This window comes from Chlorocebus sabaeus, chromosome 5 (genome assembly GCF_047675955.1).
Source record: "Chlorocebus sabaeus isolate Y175 chromosome 5, mChlSab1.0.hap1, whole genome shotgun sequence".
In the NCBI taxonomy this organism is placed as follows: Eukaryota; Metazoa; Chordata; class Mammalia; order Primates; family Cercopithecidae; genus Chlorocebus; species Chlorocebus sabaeus.
In genome coordinates, this window is record NC_132908.1 from 50,097,888 (window position 1) to 50,123,120 (window position 25,233).

A 25,233-nucleotide genomic window follows, 5' to 3' on the forward strand; every position below is an offset into this window, starting at 1 on the left:
TGGGAGAGGCATGAGAGGGGGCTTCCGGGAAACTAATGTCTTGTTTCTTGATCTGGAAGCTGGCTACACAGATATTTTCCATTTGAGAAAATTGATTGAGCAGTACTCTTATGTGTGCACTTTTCTGACTTTGCGTTACACTTTAATATTAGTAAATTTGCACTGATAGGTTTACGGAAAATGAGAGATTGGATTGGAGGCATATTGAAGTTGTAATACCTATGAGATACCCATATGTATATGTCTAATAAGCAATTAGTTATTTGAACGTGAAGCTCGGGGGAAAGATCTGAACTAGAGATAAGAGATTTGAGGATCTTTAACTTCTAGTTGGTAGTTAAGAATAGATTAAATGAAATCTCTCAGGGACAAACAGTATATAGAGAAGGAAGGCAGCTGAAGACAGAACTTTGAGAGAAACCAAAGTTTAACAGGCTGGCAGAGAAGAATTGTCAATGACTGAATCCTATGGAAAACTAACATTCAAGGTGTAGATGCAGGAAGAAGAGCCAAAATTTAGTAAAAGCAAGGTTAGTGAGAACCAGAAGACTCTCATGTCAGGGAGCCAGGAAGGGGGCCAAAAGGAAACAGTTACACATTAAGACTTAGTTACACGTTAGGTTTTTTTTTAAAGTTCCATTGGATTTGCATTTTAAAAGTCTTTTGAGTCCTTAAGCATTAGGAGTTTAGACTTTGGAGTGAGGCATACTTAGTTTCTGTCTCTATTCTTACTATTTGTGTGACTTTGAGCAAGTTATTTAACTTCTCTAAGCCTCAATTTCCTCTTATAAAATAATAGTACTTCCCTTTTAAAGTTGTGTGAACATCAAGTGAGAGAATGCATGTAAAGTCAGCACAGAGGGTGACTCATAGTAAACACTGAATAAATGGAAGCTATGAATATTAAAAGTAGTTGTAAGACTTGAGATTATAGTGGGTTGAGGAATGAAATGGAAATGACTCTTTTGAGAGCTATGGATACAAAGGAGGAAGAACAAGATCATATGGAATCTAACAGTAAATGTAACCTCAAGGGAGATTTTTATTTTAGGAAAGGAACTAGAGCAGGAAAAGGGACTAGAACAGAGAGGAAATAAACAGTGAAAGTGGCGAGAGGGAATGAAGTGTAACTATGGTTGGTTCCTTAATGTTCCTTCAGAATATCTTTGTATTTCTTCTGATTTCCTGCTTCCAACATAAGCAGTATTTCTTACTGTTATTTACTTTCTTCACATACTCAGAAGAGTGCAGGTGAGACACCCAGTAAGAATTACCATTATTCTGTTGAATGTGGTAATCATACCAATAACAAGAATAATATAGGGAGAAAGCGTTCTATAACTTTTTCTCGCCTCAAGTCTAGTCATCCAGTCAATAACCAAGTCCTGTTGGTTCTGCTTCCACAATAAAAAATTGTATCTTTATTTACCTCTTCATCCACATTCCCACAACCCTAGATTACACTCTTTATCTCTCCCCTGAATTGTCATTTGCCTTATCATTGGTTTCCCTGCCTTGCATTTCACTTCCTTGTCGTCACATTACCCCCTTGCTTATAATTCTTATATCTTCCAAATGCTTTTTTTTATTTATTCAAAATAACTCACTGCCTGTTCATTAAACATTTGTTGCCAGTGATGAACAAGACAGATTCCTTTTAAATTCTTGGTCTCAAGAGCTTAAAAGATGCCCTTAAAATGTGAACTCTGTGTGTGTCATACAAGGCCTTCTGTGATCTTCACGCTTTCTGCTTATCCAGCTGTCTGCCACCTCCTTCTGGGGTACTCTGTGTATTCCTTTCACGCTATTACCATTGCATGTTCTCCTCTTCTGTGGTATCTGTCTGCCTAGATTGTACTCTACCACTTTCACTACCTGTTAAACTTCTTTTCATCATATCAAATGTTATCTTTTCTGTAAAGCACCCTTTACTCTTCAATAACCGTGAGCACTTCTTCGTGTTCACCTTGCATCCTGTGCTAACCCCCACTGTGGCATTTTAGCTGTGATCATAGTCTAACTATGACACTTTAAGGTTAGGAACTGTGTCACTATATTTTCAAATCCTAGAGCCTAGGAAAGTGTTTGGCATAGAATATTTAGAAGTTGTTAGCATTAGTTGAGAAATTACTATACAATTTCAAGACTGTGCTGAAAGCTGGTATGCATTATGCCACTTAATTCTCAGCAACAGTAGATGTAGTTATTATGATATCCCTATTTTCCAGGCAAGGAAACTAAGGCTAAAAGAACTAATTTGCCCAATGTCTCACAGATAAGTACATGATGGAGTCAGGGTTTAAATCTTGACCCTGTGTTTTCAAAGTGCATGCTCTTAACCTCCAAATTCTGCTACCTTAATAAATAGTTGTTGAAAGAATTCTGATATTTTTTTGATAAATCATATCTGAAAGTATTTGGGAGATTTTCTATTTTTATTTTACAGATATTTAAAATAGTACGTTGCTGATTAATAATTACCGTGATTTAAAATCATGCCCCTGCATTTGTTGAAGCAGATAAGGAAATGTGAGAGTTATGTATTTATACCTCTCATCAAGACAGAAAAAAACCACTTTCATTTTAGATAGCTCCATCTGATGTGTATATGAGTAAATATCAATATATATATAAACACATATATAAAGATATACTGACACACATGCTATAGGAATATAAAAAATAATAGTTCTTATGCTTAGGAACATGCAGTACAGATAAGCCTTAACATAAATTAAAGAATTAAATAACAACTAATTGTTAAAGTGCCTTAAGTAATTGTCTTTCTCCTGTAGAGTAGAAGGAAGTAGAGGCTTTTAACAAATAGGGGGATTCAAGGATAATAAGTGGATTTGAATTTAATAAGAGAAAAAAATCTGTCGTTCCAAATCTGCAAGATAATAAATACAGTTGTATCACCTCACATTTTTCCTATGAAAAGTAGTCTTAAGCCTAAAAAACAAGTAAGACTTGACTGCCTTTTTTTTACCCACTAAATTTATTTATTTGTTTGTTTGTTTGCTTGCTTATTTATTCATTGAGATGGAGTTTTGCTCTTGTTGCTAGGCTGGAGTGCAATGGCACAGTCTTGGCTCACTGCAACCTCCGCCTCCTGGGCTCAAGCAATTCTCCTGACTCAGCCTCCCAGGTAGCTGGGATTATAGACGCCCGCCACCACACCAGGCTAATTTTTGTATTTTTAGTAGAGACAGGTTTCACCATGTTGGCCAGGCTGGTCTCGAACTCCTGACCCTTTTCCACCTGCCTCGGCCTCCCAAAGTGCTGGGATTACAAGGCATGAGCCACTGCACCTAGCCTACTTGACTGCCTTTCTGTGTTTAGAAGTGCATTAATTGTACTTTTAAGTACATTAATTATACTTCCAAACGTATAATTGGATGGTGTTTGTTCCATTAGAATAGAGTTTATGTTTTGAAAATGTCAACATGGATTTCAGGATAATTATCATCCTTAGTTGGACATGCAAGTGATATAAAGTGGAAGAAAGTTTATCATGACAATCTTAATTTAATCAAATTTAGGAAAATTCAAAGAATTCTTATTTTTCTTTTCCTCTTGAAACAGCAAACTCATTATTACATTGGGTAAGAAACAAAAAAGAAAGAATGAGTCTTCAGATGAAATATCTGATGCAGAACAGATGCCACAGCATACATTAAAAGATCAAGACTCTCAAGTGAGTATTACAATGTTTTCTGGAAATGAAACACTGTTAGAATGATTTAGTTAGCATAATATTGCCTTATAGATATTTACATTTTAGTTTAGAAGTAAAAATACATTTTGTAGTATGGTACAAGTTGTAAGGTAGCATTATTACAATATGTCCTGGTAATATTACCATAGAATATTAGATGTGGGAGGAAACTAACATATCCTCTCCAAACCCCCATTTTTCAGATAATGAAACTGAAGCCCAGAGAGGTTAAGTAACAATACAAAGTCCTTGATGGCTTTTAGCATGGAGGAGTATTTAATGATATTATCCTGTGCTTATAGAATTCTTTTGAATGAACATGATGGACATAGTAATTTTTTAAATCACATACAAACGACAGAGCAAATGGATTGAATCATTCCTAGAAATAATTCCTTTGGTCTGTTTCTGTGAAGAAAAGATAACTGACTATATTAAAAATCCCCTAACGTAGACGGAAGAAATTCTATGCATTTTGCCTTCTTTTTTTTTTTTTTTTTTTTTTTTTTTCCTGAATAGGTGGATATTCAAAATAACCCTGTGAAGTTAAAATTATTTATAGTGAAGGTCATAATAATTCAGGCCACCCTCTAATCTCTAATAATTAAAGTACGACTGTAGGCCGTAGGGGTGGTGGCAGTTGTGAATTATGGGGCCAGAAAGCCCCTGAATGGCCTTTCTTCTTCCTTATGCAGCTTCTTATCCAATGGGAGAGTAGTGGCTCAAGGCTCCTGGGCTGCTGCAAGAGTTGAGGTAAGGGCAGTGACTGAAGCTCCTAATATTACATGGCCTGGCTTTTTCGTCATATGTTATCCTTAACTTAGGCAAACTTATATGTAACTTACTCCATATGATTACATTTAGTTTAATTTTTGCTGAAATAATGCTGGCCATTTTTCCGTTATGTAATTGCCAAACAATGAAATGATAGGCTAGGTCAACATGAACATTTCTTCCATGTTTTTCTCTGTAGTATTAGGTTGTTTTGACAGGTGTGTTGCTTTAACACACATACAAAAATGGTGAAGGTAAAAATATTTTCTAATAGTTATAAATCTATATTATTGATATATTTGATTGTGTAATTAAATAAATGATGGAAAAATCCATGTAGCTTTCAACCATGTTGGAAACTAATTAAGGTTTGGAATCAGTTAGAAATCTAAAAATGTGATTTGGTATTTAATTTTGTTACTTTTAATCTTAATAAAAAATATTACAGTTGTCCAACTATATTTAGAGACCTAAATTACAAAGAAAAATGCCCCTGCAACAGATTATACTATTAGGAATATTATAGGAAACAAGTGCAATGTTAAAATAGTGAAGTACTATATTAGTCATTTAAAACATGCTTCTGACCTCCTATGTGAAGTGCTATGGACTGATCTGTTGAAGCCTTTAAGACTTAAGAAGCTAAAAATAAGAAATTAGAAGGGACAGTTTATCAAGATTTCCAGTTGTGCTTTAAAAAACATGGAGAAAGAAAGCCAGAAAAAGCACATGCCAAAAATGTAGAAGTCAGATTCATTTTTATGTTTTTAAACTAGTAGCGACGTTGTATGGTAATGATAATTGGTGAGAATGATACCTTATTTGGCTTTACCTAATTAATGTGTAACTATATCCTCTAGTGGAGTATAATTTATGGTAAAATCTTCTATAATCTCATAATTCATACACTTTTAAATCTGTTAGACAAAGTCTTTGTAGGATGAGGGAACAGTTTACAATAAGTAACCTTCATTCTATCCGAGTGCACTTTTGTGAGCTTAAATGATTCTTTGAGGTCACTCACTTGCTATTTACTAAAAACTAAGTGAGTTGTCTCTAAGTACTAATAGATGTCTAAATGACCAGAAAGGAAACTAATGCTGAAAACATCTAACAGAATTTTCTAAAAATGTACTGAACTAGTCTCAAATTTCATTATTTAAAAGTCATGCCTAATGAGACATTGATAATATGTCACAGTTGTTTATTAATTAAAACTATTCTTGAACATTAAGATCTATATGGTGCCCATGATAGAATTCTAAATATTCTTTTAGCCTAGTGTTAGTAATCCATAGAATTCCCCCCTCCCAGAGAATAGTAAGTAATTCATATCCTTTTCAAAACAGGATGAAGGAAAATTGGGTTTCTATTAGCCCTTTAATTAGGATTTTTATATGTCACCAGGCTGTGTTACTTTGAGGTTTGAAATGTCAATGTCTTCATGGCCAAGAAACATTTGACCCATCCTAATGAGGCATGGTGTTATCTAGTACATTTGACTGACCATATGAGTGCCTTTCTTTCTGTCAGTATTTTACTACTCACAAGAGAAAGGGGCAGAGGCATGACTGCATGCATATAGTTTGTCACCACACTGTAGCAGTGACTCAGCTATTTTCATCATGGTTATGAAGGTAAATTAAAGACCTGCCAAATAGAAGACAAGCAGAAACCAAAAGAACTTGTGGTTTATTTTGTTGGTTCCATTTTTTGGAAGTGTCATGAAGTTACTAAATATATAGAAGAAATTGGACTAGAAAAAAGAAGAGAGAGATTTGCCACATATTAAGCAACTGAACAGTTGGTTGAGATGCCACTACCCCCATGAAATGTCTCTACCCCATGAGATTACAAGGGAAATTTTAAAAATAAATCTAAGTCATTTGGGATTTTGAAACCAACCTGAGTTTTTATCTTTATTGTGGAAACACTAAAAGAGATGTAACTTTGTTTTTGTTTTTTAAGTTCTCCTTGAAATATAAAACTTTTGAAAAAATATTAGGTATTTAGGGAGGTAAGTAAAGCCATGTATATTTGATTCCAGATTTTAAATTACTTAGATTATTTAAAAATTATCTTACTACATGTAATACCTTGTAAAAGGCTTAATTTTGTGTGATGATAGTGATTTTTTTTATATTTAAGGAAAGCTACTAAAGTTAGTGAAACCGTTTCTTCTTTCATTCACAATTATTTGGTAGATTTAATGCTTGCTTATTTTGTGCATTTCTTTTAAAATATTTTATGTTATTCTGCTTTAAACACAGTTTCACGTGTTTTGGCAAGTACTATTGAATTTATTCTTCTAGATTTATACCCCCAATTCTATACCCAATATTCATCTGATACACTTTTTACGTTTTGGACTAAAACTGTGAAATTATTAATAGTTTAAATATTTATTGCCCAAGGTATGAAATAGTTAAATAAAACAGATACCTTTTTATTCTTAACAACAGTTTCTAAAGATAAGTAATGTAGTAATAAAGGTATTACTAATAAAATGTATTTTGCCTAACCTGTGAAATAATTTTTTAAAAAAAGAGGGATCTCTTTATTCTTAATGATTTCCAAATTAACATAATAAAAGTATTACTAATATTTGTTGTTTGAAATTATAGAAAGTAGAACTGTAGGAAGATTGTAAGCCTGTGGCAAATGGCAAATTATAATCTTCCTCTAATTAAAAACAAAACAGGAAAAGATGAGCATTGAGTATCATGTTGAAAATTTAATATACAAAACTGCCAACTCTAGGGGTAATAATTTTTAAAAACTTTTCTTCAAAATAAATTATATAAATCTGATCCTTGTGGTTCGTTACAGAAAAGAAGATCAAATAGACAAATTAAAAGAAAAAAATACGCAGAAGATGTAGAAGGGAAGCAATCTGAAGAAGAGGTTAAAGGTTCTATGAAAATAAAAAAGAATTCAGCTCCTTTACCTGGTGAACAGCCTTTACAATTGTTTGTGGTAAGCATATTTAGAATTATGACTGCAAAACATTTTAAACCAACATAAATTCTATAAGGTACTTGTATTGTTTTTTCTTCTAAAAATTGCTCCAACTTAATCCTTCTGGATTCCATGTTATTAGTTAATTGAGTCATTCAAATTAGAAACCTAGGAATTCATCCTCTCTTCGTTTTCCTTTGCCTCTTCATCCAGGTTGTCACTACACTTTCTACGTCCTAAATATATGTTCTTGAAATTCTATCTTTTCTGCAGAATATTTCTAAATTACAAATCTAATCACATTATTTTTCTACTGAAAACTCCTGTAATAGTTTCCTGAACCTTACAAAAATAACGATGCCTTTTTAGCAGTGTGTAAACCCCTTCGTCTGGATTTTCTGGCATTGTTTCCTGCTACTTCTCCATAAGCACTCACTCCTCTGTTTTATGAACACATTTGCCTGAATGCCATATGTACTTCTCTCGTCTTTAATTTTTTAAGTCCCCCTTATATGCATTATGAGCCAACCACTCAGTCACTAGCTGAGTACCTTGAGAAAGTACTTATTTAACTATGCCTAAATTTCCTAATCTGTAAAATGGAAATGATAATAATGAAGATAATAGATTCAATTAATATATGTAAAATGCTTAGAATAATGACTAGCACATTAAAAAGCACAATATGTTTGCTACAGAGATAATGCAGGTGATGAAAAGGACAATAACTATATTTTTTTCATTTTTGTATTTCTAACATGTAACATAGTGTCTGGCACATATGCTGTATAAATATTTGTTGAATTATAGTATGTTCATCAACATACAAAGTGGCAACTAAAAGATCTTTCAGAATGTGTTGTCATTATTTCTTTCCTCCCTCCCATAGGAGAATCCGAGTGAAGAAGATGCTGCAATTGTAGACAAAATTCTATCTTCTAGAATTGTAAAAAAGGAAGTAAGTACTGGTACATTACATTTTACACTTCATATTCTGTGGCCTGTTTAAAAGAGTCACCATTACTGATTTTCTTTTCTTAGATATCACCTGGAGTGATGATTGATACAGAAGAATTTTTTGTAAAATACAAGAATTAGTAAGTATTTGAGTTAGAAAAATAAAAGAAAGATGTTGATTTACATATAAATTACTTTAATAAATTAAAATTATGATTTTCATTTTATCCACATTTTTTGTGATAATTTTTATCATTTATACCTGTGTAAATCAAGAATCATTAAAAAGTGAATAGGGCCCATTTGAAAACCTTTCATGTTAAAATTGAATGATTTGGCTAGGCGGGGTGGCTCACACCTGTAATCCCAGCACTTTGGGAGGCCAAAGTGGGCGGATCACAAGGTGAAGAGATTGAGACCATCCTGGCCAACATGGTGAAACCTCATCTCTACTAAAAATATAAAACATTAGCTGGACGTGGTGGCACGTGCCTGTAGTCCCAGCTACTCAAGAGGCTGAGGCAGGAGAATCACTTGAACCCGGGAAGCGGAGATTGCTGTGAGCCAAGGTCGCGCCACTGTACTCCAGCCTGGCGACAGAGCGAGACTCCGTCTCAAAAAAAAAAAGACAAAAAAAAATTAAATTTTGTTTATTTTCCAGAAAATGTTAATTATTAACATCAAAACGCAAGAATCTTTATAAAATATGCTTTTACAATTTATGGACAGCATTCATTGTATTGTTGAACTTTTCAGATTTTATTGTTTTTATAAAAGACGTTTCTAATCTACCTATAGTCCCAGCTATTCTGGAGGTTGACACAGGAGGATCTCTTAAGCCTAGGAGTCTGAAGCCAGCCTGGGCAACATAGTGAGACTCCATCTCTTTAAAAACAAATTTTTTTTTTTCCTGATCTGTAGGTTTTTATGTCAGATGTACACAATGAGATGATTTGACCTTAAAGTTTTTAATTTTAATTTTGGATGTAGGTCAGTTAACTTGTAAGAGTTGCTAACTGGGGAAAAATCACTTACTCTTCTTTTTATGTATTTTCCAACTTTTCTTTGTACCTCCATGAAAGCATTTTAAATCACGTTAGTTTCAAAACTAGTTAGTTTTCTGATCACGACAAAACTGTTATAGGGAAGAAAATAATAGATAAATCACATCTTGTGATTAGACTTTTGATCATTTTACTGTTCTGTTTCTATATGGCAAATTGTATACCTTTAGACTATGACCTCCTTAGCATATAGTGATCACAATTACTTTATTTTAGAAATGATATGAATTCCATTAAAGTTAATTGATGAACTACCTATTTGTAAAGTTGAAGAATTGTAATAGTTTACATTGGATGCTGTTTAAAATACATCTTAAAATGGTTATCTGTATCATTCTAATATATTATTTTTATAAAAATTTTAGCTCCTATCTTCACTGTGAGTGGGCCACAGAAGAGCAGCTTTTGAAAGATAAAAGGATCCAGCAGAAAATCAAACGATTCAAATTGAGACAAGCACAAAGAGCACACTTTTTTGCAGATGTAAGAAAAAAATAAATAAGACTATTATGTGTTGGTCTCTGAACACATGTAGCATTATTTATCAAAAATTACACATTATTTTAATTCTTAGATTTCCAGTGTTGATATTTGAATACAAATGCTACCTACATATAGTATTTTTCTATTCTCAAAATTAGGTTGGAAACTGTTTGAAACAGGAACACTGATAATTCAGAATGGTAGATCATGCTTGTATTTTTTAACTAGCATATATTTCAATACTTCGAGTTGAATGTGAGTATGGTTTATTACCAAGAATATATCAGCAAAATTATTCAAGTGGAGGAAGTGATAATCTAGCAAGTAAATGGAAAATAACATTTTTCAGTACATGAAATATATTGCATATTTTCTATACCAGCTTCATGTATGTGAACAGAACCTCACTGGAAAAATTTACCTGTATAGGTCTGACTAAATGGTCTTTCCTGGTCCAAACTTTCTAATAGACTCCTTTTAGAGCCACTTTAAGTTCTTAATTTGAGAATTTTAAAAACGTTTTCTTCTAAACAAAATAGTCACGAAAATAGTACAATGAATTCCCACATTTATTTTAACTAGATTTCCAAAATGTTAACATTTTACCATGTTTGCGTTATCATTTGTATTCATTCTCTCTGTCTGTCTGTCTCTCTCTCTATCTCTGTCATACCCACGTCTTTTTCTAAACCATTTTAACATTGCAGACACTTTAGTATATATTTCCTAAAAACAACTATATTCTTTCATAAAAATAGTAGAACTAACATCGATGTAATACTATTATCTCATCCACAGACCTTATACATATTTCACTAATTGTTCCACTAGTGTTTTTATAACAAAATGTGTGTGTGTGTGTGTGTGTTTGTGTGTGTGTATTTTTATCTGGTCCAGAGTCTAATCCAGCAGCACATGTTACATTTAGTTGTAATATCTCTTTTAGTCAGTCCCTCTTTGTTTTTCATTTCTTGGACATTTTTAAAGAGTACAGCTCATTAATTTTGTAGAATGCCCCTCAATTTGGGATTGTATGAGGTTTCTTCATGATCCAGGTTAGGCATTTTTTAAAAGAACACCATAGAAGTGATGCTCTGTTCTTCTAGTGAATGATATAAGATGGTACATGATACCTCTCTACCCCAGTACTGGTGGTTAATCACTAGATTAAGGTGGTATCTGCCAGATATCTTCACTACATAATTACTATTATTCCATTTGTAATTATTAATTTCACATAAAAAATGTGGGTTGGGTATGGTGGCTCATGCCAGAAATCCCAACACTTTGGGAGGTCAAGATGGGAGGATCACTTGAGGCCAAGAGTTTGAGACCAGCCTCGCCAACATATGAGACCTCCATCTCTATTTAAAAAAAAAAAAAAATTATTCTAATGACCTGTGAGTTTGTGAATGCTGGGAGGTCCTCCCATCACCTTAAATATCTCATTTATTCACTGTGATCTAGAAATTCCTAATAAGCTGAAGATTTTAGAATTAATTAATAATCATTAAATTTTCATTAAGACTAATTAGGGGAGAGTCAGTGAAGAATTTTAAGTAAAGGAACAATATATAATATTTATATTTGAGAAAGATAACTCTGGGGACATTGTGAAAAACAGATTAAAGGGAGGTGAGACAGTAGTTGGGGTTATTTGTAAAGGTTCAAGAAAGAAGTGAGGATGAGGAAGGAGGAACCAATCTCAGAGTTAAAACTAGAATCTGTACAAATTGGTTACTTACTAGATGTAGAGGGTAAAGAAAAAGAAGGAATCTAAAATGACTTCTTCATTTCTGACTTGTGTCACTGAGCGTGGGCTATGGAGAGGAACCTCTGTTACCATTAACCAGTTAGATAATGTAGGAGGAGGTATGGGTTGAAGAGTAACTGAGTGCAAATGAGTTTGAGGTACCTCAGTAAAGTTTACAGTTGGCTCAATAAGTGGGTCTTGAGCACGAGAACCATCAGGTAAAGATAAAGCCTGTGTGAGACAACTGAGAAATGAGCATACAATGGGATGCATGGTCTTCAACTCTTGCAACCTAAGGAAAAGAATAAAGGAAAGATATAGAGGCTGCTTTCAGGAATCTTTTAAAGCACGTATCTTCTAGAGTACCTTTTTTTTTAATACTATTTGATTGGTTTTATTATTTACAACATTATTCATGATATCCTAGCTATCATTTGGAAGTGAAAATGGAAGAATTCCATTTATTGGGCATTTAATTGAAATCAGACTTACAAGGTCTGTAGTGAAATGCTGGTGAATTCGTCCTTTTATCATTCCACTTCTTTGTCAGATGTCAATTAAGTTACCTTTTAATTTTAGATGGAAGAAGAACCATTTAATCCAGACTACGTTGAAGTAGACAGAGTGTTAGAAGTCTCTTTTTGTGAAGATAAGGATACTGGTGAGGTAAATATTTGGTAAAAATATTTTTTAAGTAAGAAAAATCTGAAACTTTCCAAGTATTAAGACCTAGTACTTTATTCTCTGTTTAAACACTTTCTTACTAGTGTCTTTTTCAAAATGGTAAAATGAAAAAAATTTTTTTACAGCCTGTTATTTACTACTTAGTAAAATGGTGCTCATTGCCATATGAAGATAGTACTTGGGAACTGAAAGAAGATGTAGATCTTGCAAAAATAGAAGAGTTTGAACAACTGCAAGCTTCAAGGCCTGACACAAGACACTTGGTAAGAATCTGTTTTAGACAGCCTTATGAAATCTTAGCACTTGTTTATGTAAGTTACGATATTGCTAATAATTATGTAATGTTTTACTTTCATTTCTTTTAAACAGGCCTGTTACTATGTGAGTCTAGTTTTGGGAGCCAAAGCTAAAGAGGGAGTTTATATGTGAAAAGACAGGAGCAGATTCCTTTTTGATTAGCACGAAAGTGAGGAAAGCTGCCTGATAAACATGGAGATGTGACATAAGAGAAGGAAATGAATTAAATATTCCATAGAAGAGATCATATTGTTTTATAATAACTATTTTCTGATCTTCCTAATATTATTTTCTGGTCTTCTTACTTTATTTTCCAGTAATGCCCATAGGCTGTTAACAAAAGCGTATCAGTTTACCCCCATTCCTTTTACCTTCTAAATGCTATTCCTTGAACCAGAAAACAGAAGCATCACCTAATTCAGAGAGGAGTGGGTCAAGGAATGTTGTAAAAGAAAGATTTTCTTTTGGGGTGGGGACTATGCCTTGGTGGTAACATTAAGCCTCATTGAATAAGCTATGTCTTTAAATCAGTGATTCTCAGTCACAGGTGCATATCAGAATCTCTTCTGGAGCTTTTCAAAAATCAGAGATGCCTTAGATATATGTTATAGACCTTGGTAAAGGGGGATCAGCCAATAGAATTAATCCCCTTAATTAATGTAAAATTGATGACAACAAGGCTAGTCTGTCATGGTTAAATAATGTAGGAGATTTGTTTTGTTTTCTTCTCTTTTTGCCAGTATATTGCTGTTAAATAAAATAGCATGTAAGTCATGTAAAGTATTTTGAGATTTTGTAAGTGAAATTTTTCCCTGACCCAAACTAATGAATCATTAATGGTGACTGGATTGCTGAAAAGAAGCTGCATAGAACATGATCTAATGCAGAAATTATTTTAAGCAGCAATTAAAATATATGTTAATTATTTTAATGCTCATTGGCTACCACTTAAAAAATGTTTTCTTTAGCAAACACTTACCTGTATTAAGTAGCAGCAGAACTTCAATAAACAGTCCCGTTCTCTGTATACTGATAGCCTGTTTTGTTTTCCTTTTACAATTACCATACACTTACCTGATGTTTAAGAAAAACTCTCCTGAGCTGTGTTTTTCCTGTGCTCTCAGGGTAACACAACAATCAACACAGAAGACTTCTGTGACCCCAAAATATGTGGGGAATTCTTCTGACCAGCAAGCAGTCAGTTCTGCAGTGGACGCCAGCTAGCTGTCCTCTAATTCAGTTCTACCTAGCTGTTATTCACCATCTACCAAGATATAGCATCAGATCCCACATCTTGAGGGTTCAGTCCCACAAGACTGCCCCCTCCTTTCCACCAGTCACAAGTCCAGGGGCCTTCAGAACTTCTGACTGACTGGCTTCAAGTTAGGGTTCCCATGACCCACCACTTTGGGTTTGATTAATTTGCTAGAGCAGCTCACAGCACTCAGGAAGATGTTCAAGTTTTACCGGTATTCCTAAGGATATTTTAAAGGATACAAACAAACAGAGAGACATAGGGCGAGGTCTGAGTGCAGGAGCTTCTGTCCCTGTAGAGTTGGGGTTTGCCACTTTCCTGGCATGTAAATGAGTTCTTATTCACCTTTCTGTCAGTCTCCACATGTTCAGCTCCCTGGAAGTGTTCAGCTCCCTGAAAGTTCACTAAACCCTGTCCTCTTGGGTTTTTATGGAGGCTTCATTATATAGGCATGATTGATTCGATCATCCAATGGCCATTGGTGATCAACTTGATCTTCTCCCCTTCCTTCTTTCCTCCCCTCCTTCTCTCCTTTTCTTCCCATTCCTCTCCTCTCATTCTCCCCTCTAATCATGCCTTTGTCCTTCTGATGACCAGCCTCACCTGAATTTGTCAGTCAGCAATATTGGCACACAAACAAGCAGCACTTTGGAGAACCCAAGAATATCAAGAGTTGTATGCCAGGAAATAGGAGTGAAGACCAAATATATATTTCACAATATCACACCTGATTATCCTGATAATTCTTAGAAGTGTAATTTTGTTGATTAGTAATAGTATAATTTTAAAGCAGAAGACAATAAGAGACCTTTTGCTTGTTTCTCAGAAACTTATTTCTCCCACTGAGACCCTACTAATTTGGGGCCAGGATAATGTTATTTGAATTCCCATTCAGGAATCTTCAGAAAATTTATGTCTTATGTATCTGTGTATATAAATGAATAAAATTCTTTTACATATAATGTTTCACTTCTGGGCTTATAGATTTCTTTTGAAAGAAATGTTTTGTACCATGAATATCAAAAGCTATTTTGAATGCTATTATAAAATTGTTATTGTTTTTTAAAAATATATTCACAATTGTTGCCATAATGTAGACTGCAATTGACTTTTGCACATTGATCTTGTATTATGCAACCTTGCTAAAATTACTACTTAGTTTAGCTTTCTTGGTAGATTCCATAGGATTTTCTACATAGACAAATCATGTCGTCTATAATATAAATAAAGACAGTTTGTTATTCCTTTTCAATCTTGATGACTTTTATCTTTTTCTTGTTTGGTTACACTTGTTAGTGCCTGCAGTACAGTGTTGAATAGAAGTTGTCACAGAGGACATCCTTGCCTTATTCCTGATCTTAGGGGTAAAGCAGTCAGTCTTTCACCTTTAAGTGTAATGTTAGTTTTGGCTTTTTCATAACTGTACCATAATAGGTTAAGGAAGTTCCCTTCTATTCAGAATTTGATGAGTTTTAATTAGGAGTGGATGTTGAATTTCTCATATACTTTTTCTGCATCTGCTGAGAGTATCATATTATTTTTGGTTTTTATGTTTTATGTTTTTTTAAATAGAGATTATGTCTGCCTGTGTTGCCCAGGCTAGTCTTGAACTCCTAATCTCAAGTGATCCTCCTCACTTGGCCTCCAGAAGTGCTGAGCTTTCAGGCATGAGCCACCACACTTGGCTGATTTTTATTTTTTAATCTGTTGATCAACACTGATTAATTTTCTGCTTTAAACCTATGTTCCATTCCTGGTTTAAAAAAAACAAAAAAACTACTTGGTCATGATCTTATTGCCCTTTTTATATATTGTTAAGTTCAGTTTGGTAAAATTGTGTTAATATTTGCATCTTTGTTCATGAGGGACATTGGTCTGTAGTTTTCTTGTGATGTTTTTGTCTGATTTTGGTATCAAGGCTTCATAGAATGAGTCAGGAAATATATCTTCCTCTTCAGTTTTCTGGAAGAGTTGTATAGAATTAATTTGACCTTTAAATGTTAGGTAAAAGTTAATCATAGCACTACACTGTTATGCCTCTTAGGGTTATTTTTAAACCAATGCTTTTTGCCATTAGTATGATACATGGAAGATTTAAACAGCATTCATTCTTTGTTTTTCCACAAAGGACCGTCCTCCTTCTAATATTTGGAAGAAAATAGATCAATCCAGGGACTATAAAAATGGCAATCAACTCAGGGAATATCAACTAGAAGGACTCAACTGGCTCTTGTTCAATTGGTACAATAGGTATGTAGTATATCTTAACAAAAAAAATTTATTTTTTTAATGTGTGCCAAGATGTGTCAAGTAAAATAGATACTGATGTTGCTATATTGTTATTGTTATGAAGTCTTCATTATTTAAAGTGAGGTTACCTCAGGAAAATATGTAAATTACAATTTAGGATTCAACTACAATTGTTTTCTTTAAATGTATACCAATCAGAATAGAAGAAAGTTGGTATGTTGATTAATACTTAAATTTGAAATGCCTTTCTAAGAGTCGTAAGACATCTTATGTGTTATATAATGCTTTTCAGCTTATCAACCCATACTACTTTCTGCCAACAATCAGTTCGAATTAGTGAGTTACGAGCAAGGTATACTTACAGGAATTAAAGCTCTATCATTTAATGTAAATCATCAAAGAAGTAGGTTGTCAGCAATAGATAAGGAATGGAATATAAAATATGGGAACCTAGTAATTACCTCATTTTTATTATTTGTTTTCCAAGGTTTTCAAAATGCCTTATAGAATGTCTTACATTCTTTTTTGAGATGAAAAGATAATTGCAAAATAAGTAAAAAATGGTACTGCAATTGAGAGAGCGTAGTAGTTACATATGCAAAAGAGCAAATAAAGGCCCTACTATTAGTAAGAATAGCAAAATTTGATGATGCTTTTATTTAGAATCATTTTTAATCATTTTTACTTTTCACATGAGTCTTCTGAGTTGTTATGCTTAAGTGATGGTGAGTCATGGACTCAGTTGATGGAAAGAGGCCTGTTATCCCCACAGTGCTCTTTTCCCTGATTTATATTTTCCAAATGTTAATCATCATTTTTCCCAAGAGAACCATCTAGGAAAAGTAGTTGACAAAACATTTTTTTAACTTGTCTTCCCTCGTCAGTACCCTTTTCCATCTCCTACATTGCCTGTTTTAACCTTTCACCACTTTCTTGAAGCCCTTTGTTACAGTTCTGCCCTCTTCACACTCTGTATATGACTGCTTCATAGAGAAACCCAGGGACGGTAGGTAAATTCATCCAAGTTCTTGCTTGCCTTCATATCCAAGCCTACAGATGCGTTAATATCTTCATCCATAGTTATTCTTACCACTGTCCTCATGTATCAGACATACCATCTCATCTAGTCTTCTTAGAACATTAGAGCCTTACTTCAATCACTTATCCTTCTCTTTTTTATCTCCTGGCCATCCCTGAAGACTATTGCCATCCCTTCAGTCTATGAACAAATTTGGGTTTAAAATAAACCTTCTCTTGGCTCTGCTTCTCTCTCTGTCTTTCTCTCTCTCCTTCTCTCTCTCCCTCTCTCTCCCTCTCTCTCCCCATTCCCCTCAGCACCACCACCACTGCCCCCACCCCGACTCCCCTGCATTCTCTGAAACTTTTAACTTTCCAAATCCATGGAATATTTTTCAGCCCTAATTTGCTCTCTGCTGCATTGGTTAGTAGTTGGTACTCCTTCCTTCTTTAAACATTCCCCCCACTCTGAACCCCAACAGCTTCCACAGTGTGACTGTCTCCTAGCTCTGCAGTACCTGTGACCATTCCTTTCAATAGTCTGCTGGTTCTTCTTCCTCTGCCTGCCCTGTAGATACTGTGTTTGCCTGCCCTTGGTTCTGTCTTTAGCTCTCTTTTCATATTACATGTTTGTTCTCCCTAAGCCATATTCTGTACTCCCCGTGCCTTCACGTAACAGTAATATTCTAATGGTCCCATACTTTTATCTCTAAGGTCTTGAACTCTGGGCCCATGTTTTTATTTGGCTCTTGCTACCTGAGTGTCTATCTCAATGATTCTTTAAACACACTAGAATAAAAATTAGTATTATTTCCTGTTTCTTCCCCATCAAAATTGTTCTTCCTCTGTATTTTCCATCTTGGTTAATGATAACACAAGTCCTTTAGTCACCCAGACTGAAATCTGGCTTCACCCTGTACCCCATACATTGGTAACTAGGTCCATTTCATTCTAACCCATAATTAATTCTGGAAGATTCTCTCCCCTTAGTTTCTCCTCTCTTAGACTAGGTGCCCACACTTTCTTCCCTGCACTTAATGGTGCTTTCCCAGTTACTGTCCCAACTTCTAGTCACCTCAACCTCTAATATTGACAATAGCACCAGAGTAAACTTTAAAATACAAACCTAATCTCATTGGATTTGTTTGAAGCGTGCCAGTAATTTCCATTGCATAATAAAATGGCAAATGTCTTCTATATATGACCCTGTTTCCTCAATAATCTCTCCTCCTTTTACCTTCTCCTCCAAACCATAGAAAACAACTTTTGGTCCCTCAGTTCATCATGTTCTTCACACTTCTGCTCAATCACTATGCTCTCTGGCAAAAATCCTACTCATTACTGACCTCCTTTCTGAAGGAGGTCTTCTTTCATCTCTTCTAGCCAGAGTTGAGGCTTAATCTTTCGAGCCTCCATAATAAACCATACTGATGATTCTTAATTGACCAACATATCATAATCATCTGTGAATCTTACTTTTGAAATTATAACTGATTTTATCCTATTCCATATACATTGAATCAGAATGTATAGGGGAGGGGCCTGAGTATCTGGGGGTTTTTTTTCAAGCTTTGTGAGCTCTTCTGATGTGCAGCCACAATTGAAAACCAGTGCTTTATCTGTGCTTCAGTGATAGCACATTGCATGACTATTTATTTATTTGCATGTCAGCTTCTGTAATAGATACACACCCCTGAAAGGCAGATAACATGTTCTATTTGTTTTGTATCCTGTCTTCTCATACTGTCCTTAGATATAGAAGGTATTTATTAAATGATTCCTGAACAAATAATATATTGAGTTGGCCTTGCCCTTCCCTTTTCTTTTTTAAAAATTCAAACATCTAATGGGTGGTATCCTTATTTTGGAGCTACAGAAATCCTTAGGTGTCCCTTTGCAGGATTTTAATAAAATTGTAATCTTAAGCCTACTCTGCACTTAAGCAACTTTTACATTTTTATAAATACAACTATTTTATTTGATCTTTGATTATCTTTGTATATTTATCTTTAAAGTATAGGAAAAAACCCAATGTATACATGGATAATGTATTTGTTTATTTCAGACGAAACTGCATTTTAGCAGATGAAATGGGTCTTGGCAAAACTATTCAATCAATTACATTCCTCTACGAAATCCTTCTGACTGGTATAAGAGGACCTTTCCTGATTATTGCTCCACTTTCTACTATTGCAAACTGGGAGAGAGAGTTTCGTACGTGGACTGATATTAACGTTGTGGTTTATCATGGGAGCCTGATTAGCAGACAGATGATACAGCAATATGAGATGTACTTCAGGGATTCACAGGTGTGTTATTATTTTATTTGTTGTTTGAAAGGTCAGGGCTGAAAAAGATAAGTATTACCTACCAATTATTTTCAAATTTAGGATACATTTAGTTGCCTACCTAGATCTTAGTTCAAGCTCTTTTATTCATCATTTTTATTTTACAGTAAATTTGAGTAGCTGAAGAGAACAATGAGAAAAGTCAGTTTAATGCTCTAGTTAACTATAATGAAGTATGCAGATTTAAACAATGCACAAGTTTCATTGTAATTCTTAATTTTTCAACTAGAATAATAATTTTACTAATTGTTTCTAAATACACATTAGATTTATTTTTAGAGTGATAACTGTCTCTGATCATTGTCCAGCTTTTTTCCCATCATTTAAAAAATTTAAATCTTCACTAATACCACAGGCTTAAATGCCTGTTGAGTTGAGACCATAGGTTCTCTTTCATGTTCAATGGATTTTTATTTTAGACATTTTTTAAAATGTGGTTTGTTTTGCTTACCAAAACAGGTATACCTCCATCTTTTTCTCCTTAGGATTATTTCAGTACTCTAGTGGTTTGATGATATTCCTCTCTCCATGTATTTTAGAGGAGCATTTTCTGTTTTACTTTGACCACTTACTCTTTAAGAAGGGATTTCCTATCCCTTCTAAATACGTAGGTCATAAAATAAAGGGATGACAACCTAAGAATTTTCTAGCAGAAATTTAAAACTAGAAAACATAGGCCAGGCATGGTAGGTCACACTTACAATCTTAACACTTTGGGAGGCCGAGGTGGGAGGATTGCTTGAGGCCAGGAGTTCCAGATCAGTTTGATCAACATATCAAGATGCCATCTCTACAAAAAAAATAAAATATTTTTCAAAAAAGAAAACGTGAAATGCCAAGTCATGGTCTTGAATGTTCATATGAATCATTTTATTAAAATATTAAGAAATAATTAAATCAATAAACACAATTCACAAAAAGGGTATTTTTTAAATGGAAAATGGCACCGTACATTAAAAGCACCTTAGTATTTTTTCTTTCACTCATTCTGTTGTTCTAAAAGGATCATTATAACACATGACCAGGTTATGTGATATGATAGAGGTTGAAGTAAGATAATGTACATAGCCTTCTACTTTTGTCTCCCAATGATAACTATTTTCTACCTGTTTGAGCCCAAGAGTTTGAGGCCGCAGTGAGCTATGATCACACCACTGCACTGAATCCTGGGTGACAGCAAGACCCTTTCCCTAAAAAAAGGAAAAGAATCAAACTATAATCTAATTAAGGTATCATGGACTCCAAAGGTACAAAGGTGACTATTTTCACTTGAAGAATAATTAATTATATAGGTGCTTAATTTCGTATAAATGTAATTGTTTCAACCTTGGAAGTAGGAAGCAAAATGAGGAACAGGAACAAAATCAGTTAATTTATCCATTTTCAAACTTTTGGGCTTAAGTGATCCTCCCAAGTAGCTGAGACTACAGGAGTGCATTTCCACACTTGGCTAATTATTTTTTTGTGTGTGTGAAGATGGGGTCTCAGTTTGTTGCCCAGGCTGGTCTTGAACTCAAGTAATCCTCCCACCTCAGCCTCCCAAAGTGCTGGGATTACAGGCAGGAGCCACTGCACCTGGCCTAGTGTTTTGTTTATCTTACTCATACATTTGTAGAATTTTAGAGCTGTATGTTGTCATAAAAATTATTTAATTTGACATTCTCATTTTTTACAGGAAACACAACTAATATCTTGAGACTTAAAGAGATTTTTAACAAAGTTACAATTTTAATGTATGTGTCACATGAGTTTGGCATAAATATGATAGCCAAAAACTTGGAAGATCCTTGATATGTAATAAACTGATTTGTATATATTAAATATTGTATTTTTATGATAAATGTTACAAATTCTAGATATATGTTACCTAAAGAGGTTTTAAATTTCAAAAGATAAAGATGTCTCCTGTAATGAGATAAATAGATCTGTACTTCAAATATAAAAATAACTTTTAGAGTTAACTCTTTCAAATATATTTTCATATAAATTAAGTGAATATTTAACTTCTGTTTTTTTTACATTATCAAATAGCTTGAAATAACAGTGGTACTAAAATTGTGCTAAAATTTTTCTAAATTGCCCTGGGAAAAGTAATAGAAGTGATAAACTAATAACCACAAACATTTATCGAGTATTTACCATGTGCCAGGCATTATGCTAAACAGTTTACACATATTATTTCACTTAATCTTTGTAATATCAACCTTGTAAAATAGGCAGTATTATCTCCATTTTACACATGAGGAAACTGAGGCTAAAGAAGTTGCGTAGATTGCTGCAAAATCACAGTACAAAACCAAGATTAATAAACTCAAACCAATCAGATTCAAGAGCCCTTGTTATTAAACACTGTGATATCAGCTTAACTGAATATATTATATCCCAGGTTTTTAGAGCTGCATAAATGTCATAGATATAATTTATACCTATTTTAATAATATTCTACTGCAGCTCTTATTCAACTTAATGGCCAGTATACACAATTAATAATAACTAATCTAAAATTAATTAGGTTAACATTAATTAAAATCTATGTCAGAATACCCAACTGTTCTTATCCCTTCTTTTCACTTAATACCCAATAGCTTATGTTTTCAACCCTGTTTAAACACTCTCTTCGCTTAGATTCCAAGACTTCATCCTTTCCTACATCACCACTTATTCTTTCTCAAGCCCCCTTTATTGGTTCCTTCTTATCTTCCCTGTATCTAAACTCTGCGGTAACCCAGGGCTCAGTCTTCAAACTCTTTTGTATCTATACTCATTATCTCACAGATTTGATTCATACACGTAACTTTGAATATCATCTGTACTGCTGAAATTCCTAAGCCTATATCACCAACTCTAAACTCTTTCCTAAATTCCAGAGTCATATCCAAATGCCTACTAAATATGTACATGGATATGTCTAATAGAGGTCTCATGGACATGTCTAATAGAGGTCTCAAAATTAAAACATACAAAATCAAAATCCAAAACTACTTCTTTTTAGTAAATAACAACATGAACTTCCAGTTGTTCAAGCTAAAATTTTTAGAGGTAAATTTGAGGCCCTACTGTATCTCACTCCATACTTAACCATTGGAAAATCCTGTTGGCTCTACTTTCAAAATGTATCTAGAACTGACCACTTCTCTGAACTCCAATGAAGATTTCTTGCTTGCATTACTATGGCAGCTTTCTAACTGTTCTCCATGATCCTGTCCTTGGCCTCTTCAGACAGGTTTCATCACAGCTGCCAAAGGGACTTTTAAAAAATATATGTCAAATCAGAACACTTCTTACAAACCCCTTCAATAGTGTCTTGCTCAGAGCCAAAGTTTGTATAACAGTTTTCAAGTCCTGCAGTTGACCACATCGCCTCCCCCACTCACTGGGTTTCAAACACTCTGGCTTTCTTGCTATTTGAATGCTGCCAAAGATACTCCTACCCTCCTACCTTAGGGCCTTCATACTTACTACTTCTTTTACCAAGAATGCTTTATTTATAGATCTCTAGATATCAACATGACTTCTTCCCTCATCTTTAGATCTTTCCTCAAATACCACATTGCACTAATGGTCTCCCAACCACTCTATATAAAACTGCAGTGGTCACCTCCAACCTTATACTTCTTATCCCACGTCCTTGTTTTATTTTATTCCACAGCCCTTATCTCTAATTTACTTTTTTAAAAATTATTTTCTTAATAACTGTGTCCTGCATTTGATTCAGTAGAATATGTTGTAATTGGATAACTATTTTTATCTGTTTTGTGTACTGCTGTATCTCCAGCAACTAGAACAGGGTCTGGCACATGGATACTCAATATCTGCTGAGTAAAGTATTTGGATGGCTAATTATTCGCTATTTATTTGCTGTTATATTTGTGAACTCATTGGTGTAAGTAATAAGAACTAATACTGAAATCTCATTGGCCAGATTTTATCATGATTTATTTCTTGCCTAAAATTATTATAATTCTTAAAAATTATCATAAAACACTTTACCAAGAAATACTCATTTGGATACAATTATTAATAATATAATTATGTTGGCGTAATTTTTAACATTATTGAACACAGCAATATAATACAGTTTCAATGATAAAAGTTTTCATTGTAAGGGAGTGTCTGCATATGTAAAAATTTCATTAGAAATATTTTATAACATGTTATCAGATACCATTTGACAGGAATAAAAAATATGCAATTAAAATATTCCAGCAAATAATTATATTTGATCATTTCTAGGGGCGTATCATTCGAGGAGCTTACAGATTCCAAGCTATCATCACCACTTTTGAAATGATTCTTGGAGGCTGTGGAGAGCTTAATGCAATTGAATGGCGATGTGTGATTATTGATGAAGCACATAGGTTAAAAAATAAAAATTGTAAACTCTTAGAGGGCCTGAAACTCATGAATCTGGTAAGTAACTTAATATTATCATTATGACCATTGAGTTTATTAGATGTGTAGTCAAAGGTCATAGAGTTAATACTAAAAATTTTTCTTTTTTTTTTTTGAGACGCAGTCTCGCTCTGTCGCCCAGGCTGGAGTGCAGTGGTCGGATCTCAGCTCACTGCAAGCTCCGCCTCCCGGGTTTACGCCATTCTCCTGCCTCAGCCTCCCGAGTAGCTGGGACTACAGGCGCCCGTCACTTCGCCCGGCTAGTTTTTTGTATTTTTTTAGTAGAGATGGGGTTTCACCGTGTTAGCCAGGATGGTCTCGATCTCCTGACCTCATGATCCGCCCGTCTCGGCCTCCCAAAGTGCTGGGATTACAGGCTTGAACCACCGCGCCCGGCTGCAAAATTTTTCTTTTTAATTTTAGAGTATAAGTACATCTGAATCCTATCTATGATAATATAGATTTTTTTTTGGCCTTAATTTGTAAGAAAAAGATTCTGTTTCCTACGACTTCAAATTTTTTAGCTCTTTCCTTCAAAAAACATTAGTAATTAATTTTTAAAATAAGACCTCTATAGAGAATGTATTATTTAAAAGAAAATAAGACCATAAGTTTTTGGGTTTTTTTGTTTGTTTATTTGTTTGAGATGGAGTTTCTCTCTTGTTGCCCAGGCTGGAGTGCAATGGTGCAGTTTCCACTCACTGCAACCTCTGCCTCCCGGGTTCAAGTGATTCTCCTGCCTCAGCCTCCCGAGTAGCTGGGATTACAGGCATGTGCCACCATGCCTGGCTAATTTTGTATTTTTAGTAGAGATGGGGTTTCTCCATGTTGGTCAGGCTGGTCTTGAACTCCCGACCTCAGGTGATCCGCCTACCTCGGCGGACTCCAAAAGTACTGGGATTACAGACGTGAACCACTGTGCCCGGCCAAGACCGTAAGTTTTGAGCCATAAATTCCTTAATAGAAAGCCCCTTTACTGAAGTTATATTATTCAGATCATTTATGATAAAAAGTCCTACACAATTCTACATGTTTAACATATGTTGGTTATAATTAATAATGGGATTTCTTATAGTCATCTTTTTGTTAGTTGTTTGCTTCTTTCAAATGAAAGCATTTTTTAAACATTTTGATTTTTAATTAAGATCACGTAATTACTACATGAGCACTTGAACAAATAATTCAAATACAAAGAACCACATTCTGTAAAAACTTAAAGTGTTCCTTTTTACTCCCTGTCTATCTATGCCATACACTCAGTTCAACACCTCATTCCAGTATGG

General features: G+C 34.2%; 1 protein-coding gene across 14 annotated transcripts in view; it reads left to right on the forward strand.

The window, feature by feature from the left end:
- CHD9 (chromodomain helicase DNA binding protein 9) overlaps positions 1-25,233 on the forward strand; it is a 274,674-nt gene that overhangs the window by 165,757 nt on the left and 83,684 nt on the right. For all 14 annotated transcript variants that reach the window (XM_038008486.2, XM_038008481.2, XM_038008485.2 and 11 more), the window contains 10 exons: positions 3,586-3,697; positions 7,322-7,468; positions 8,340-8,408; positions 8,492-8,547; positions 9,837-9,954; positions 12,287-12,373; positions 12,517-12,654; positions 16,072-16,193; positions 19,276-19,519; positions 23,792-23,968. In XM_038008486.2, the coding sequence (XP_037864414.2) occupies positions 3,586-3,697; positions 7,322-7,468; positions 8,340-8,408; positions 8,492-8,547; positions 9,837-9,954; positions 12,287-12,373; positions 12,517-12,654; positions 16,072-16,193; positions 19,276-19,519; positions 23,792-23,968 (1,270 nt within the window). The remainder of the gene's footprint in view (positions 1-3,585; positions 3,698-7,321; positions 7,469-8,339; positions 8,409-8,491; positions 8,548-9,836; positions 9,955-12,286; positions 12,374-12,516; positions 12,655-16,071; positions 16,194-19,275; positions 19,520-23,791; positions 23,969-25,233) is intronic.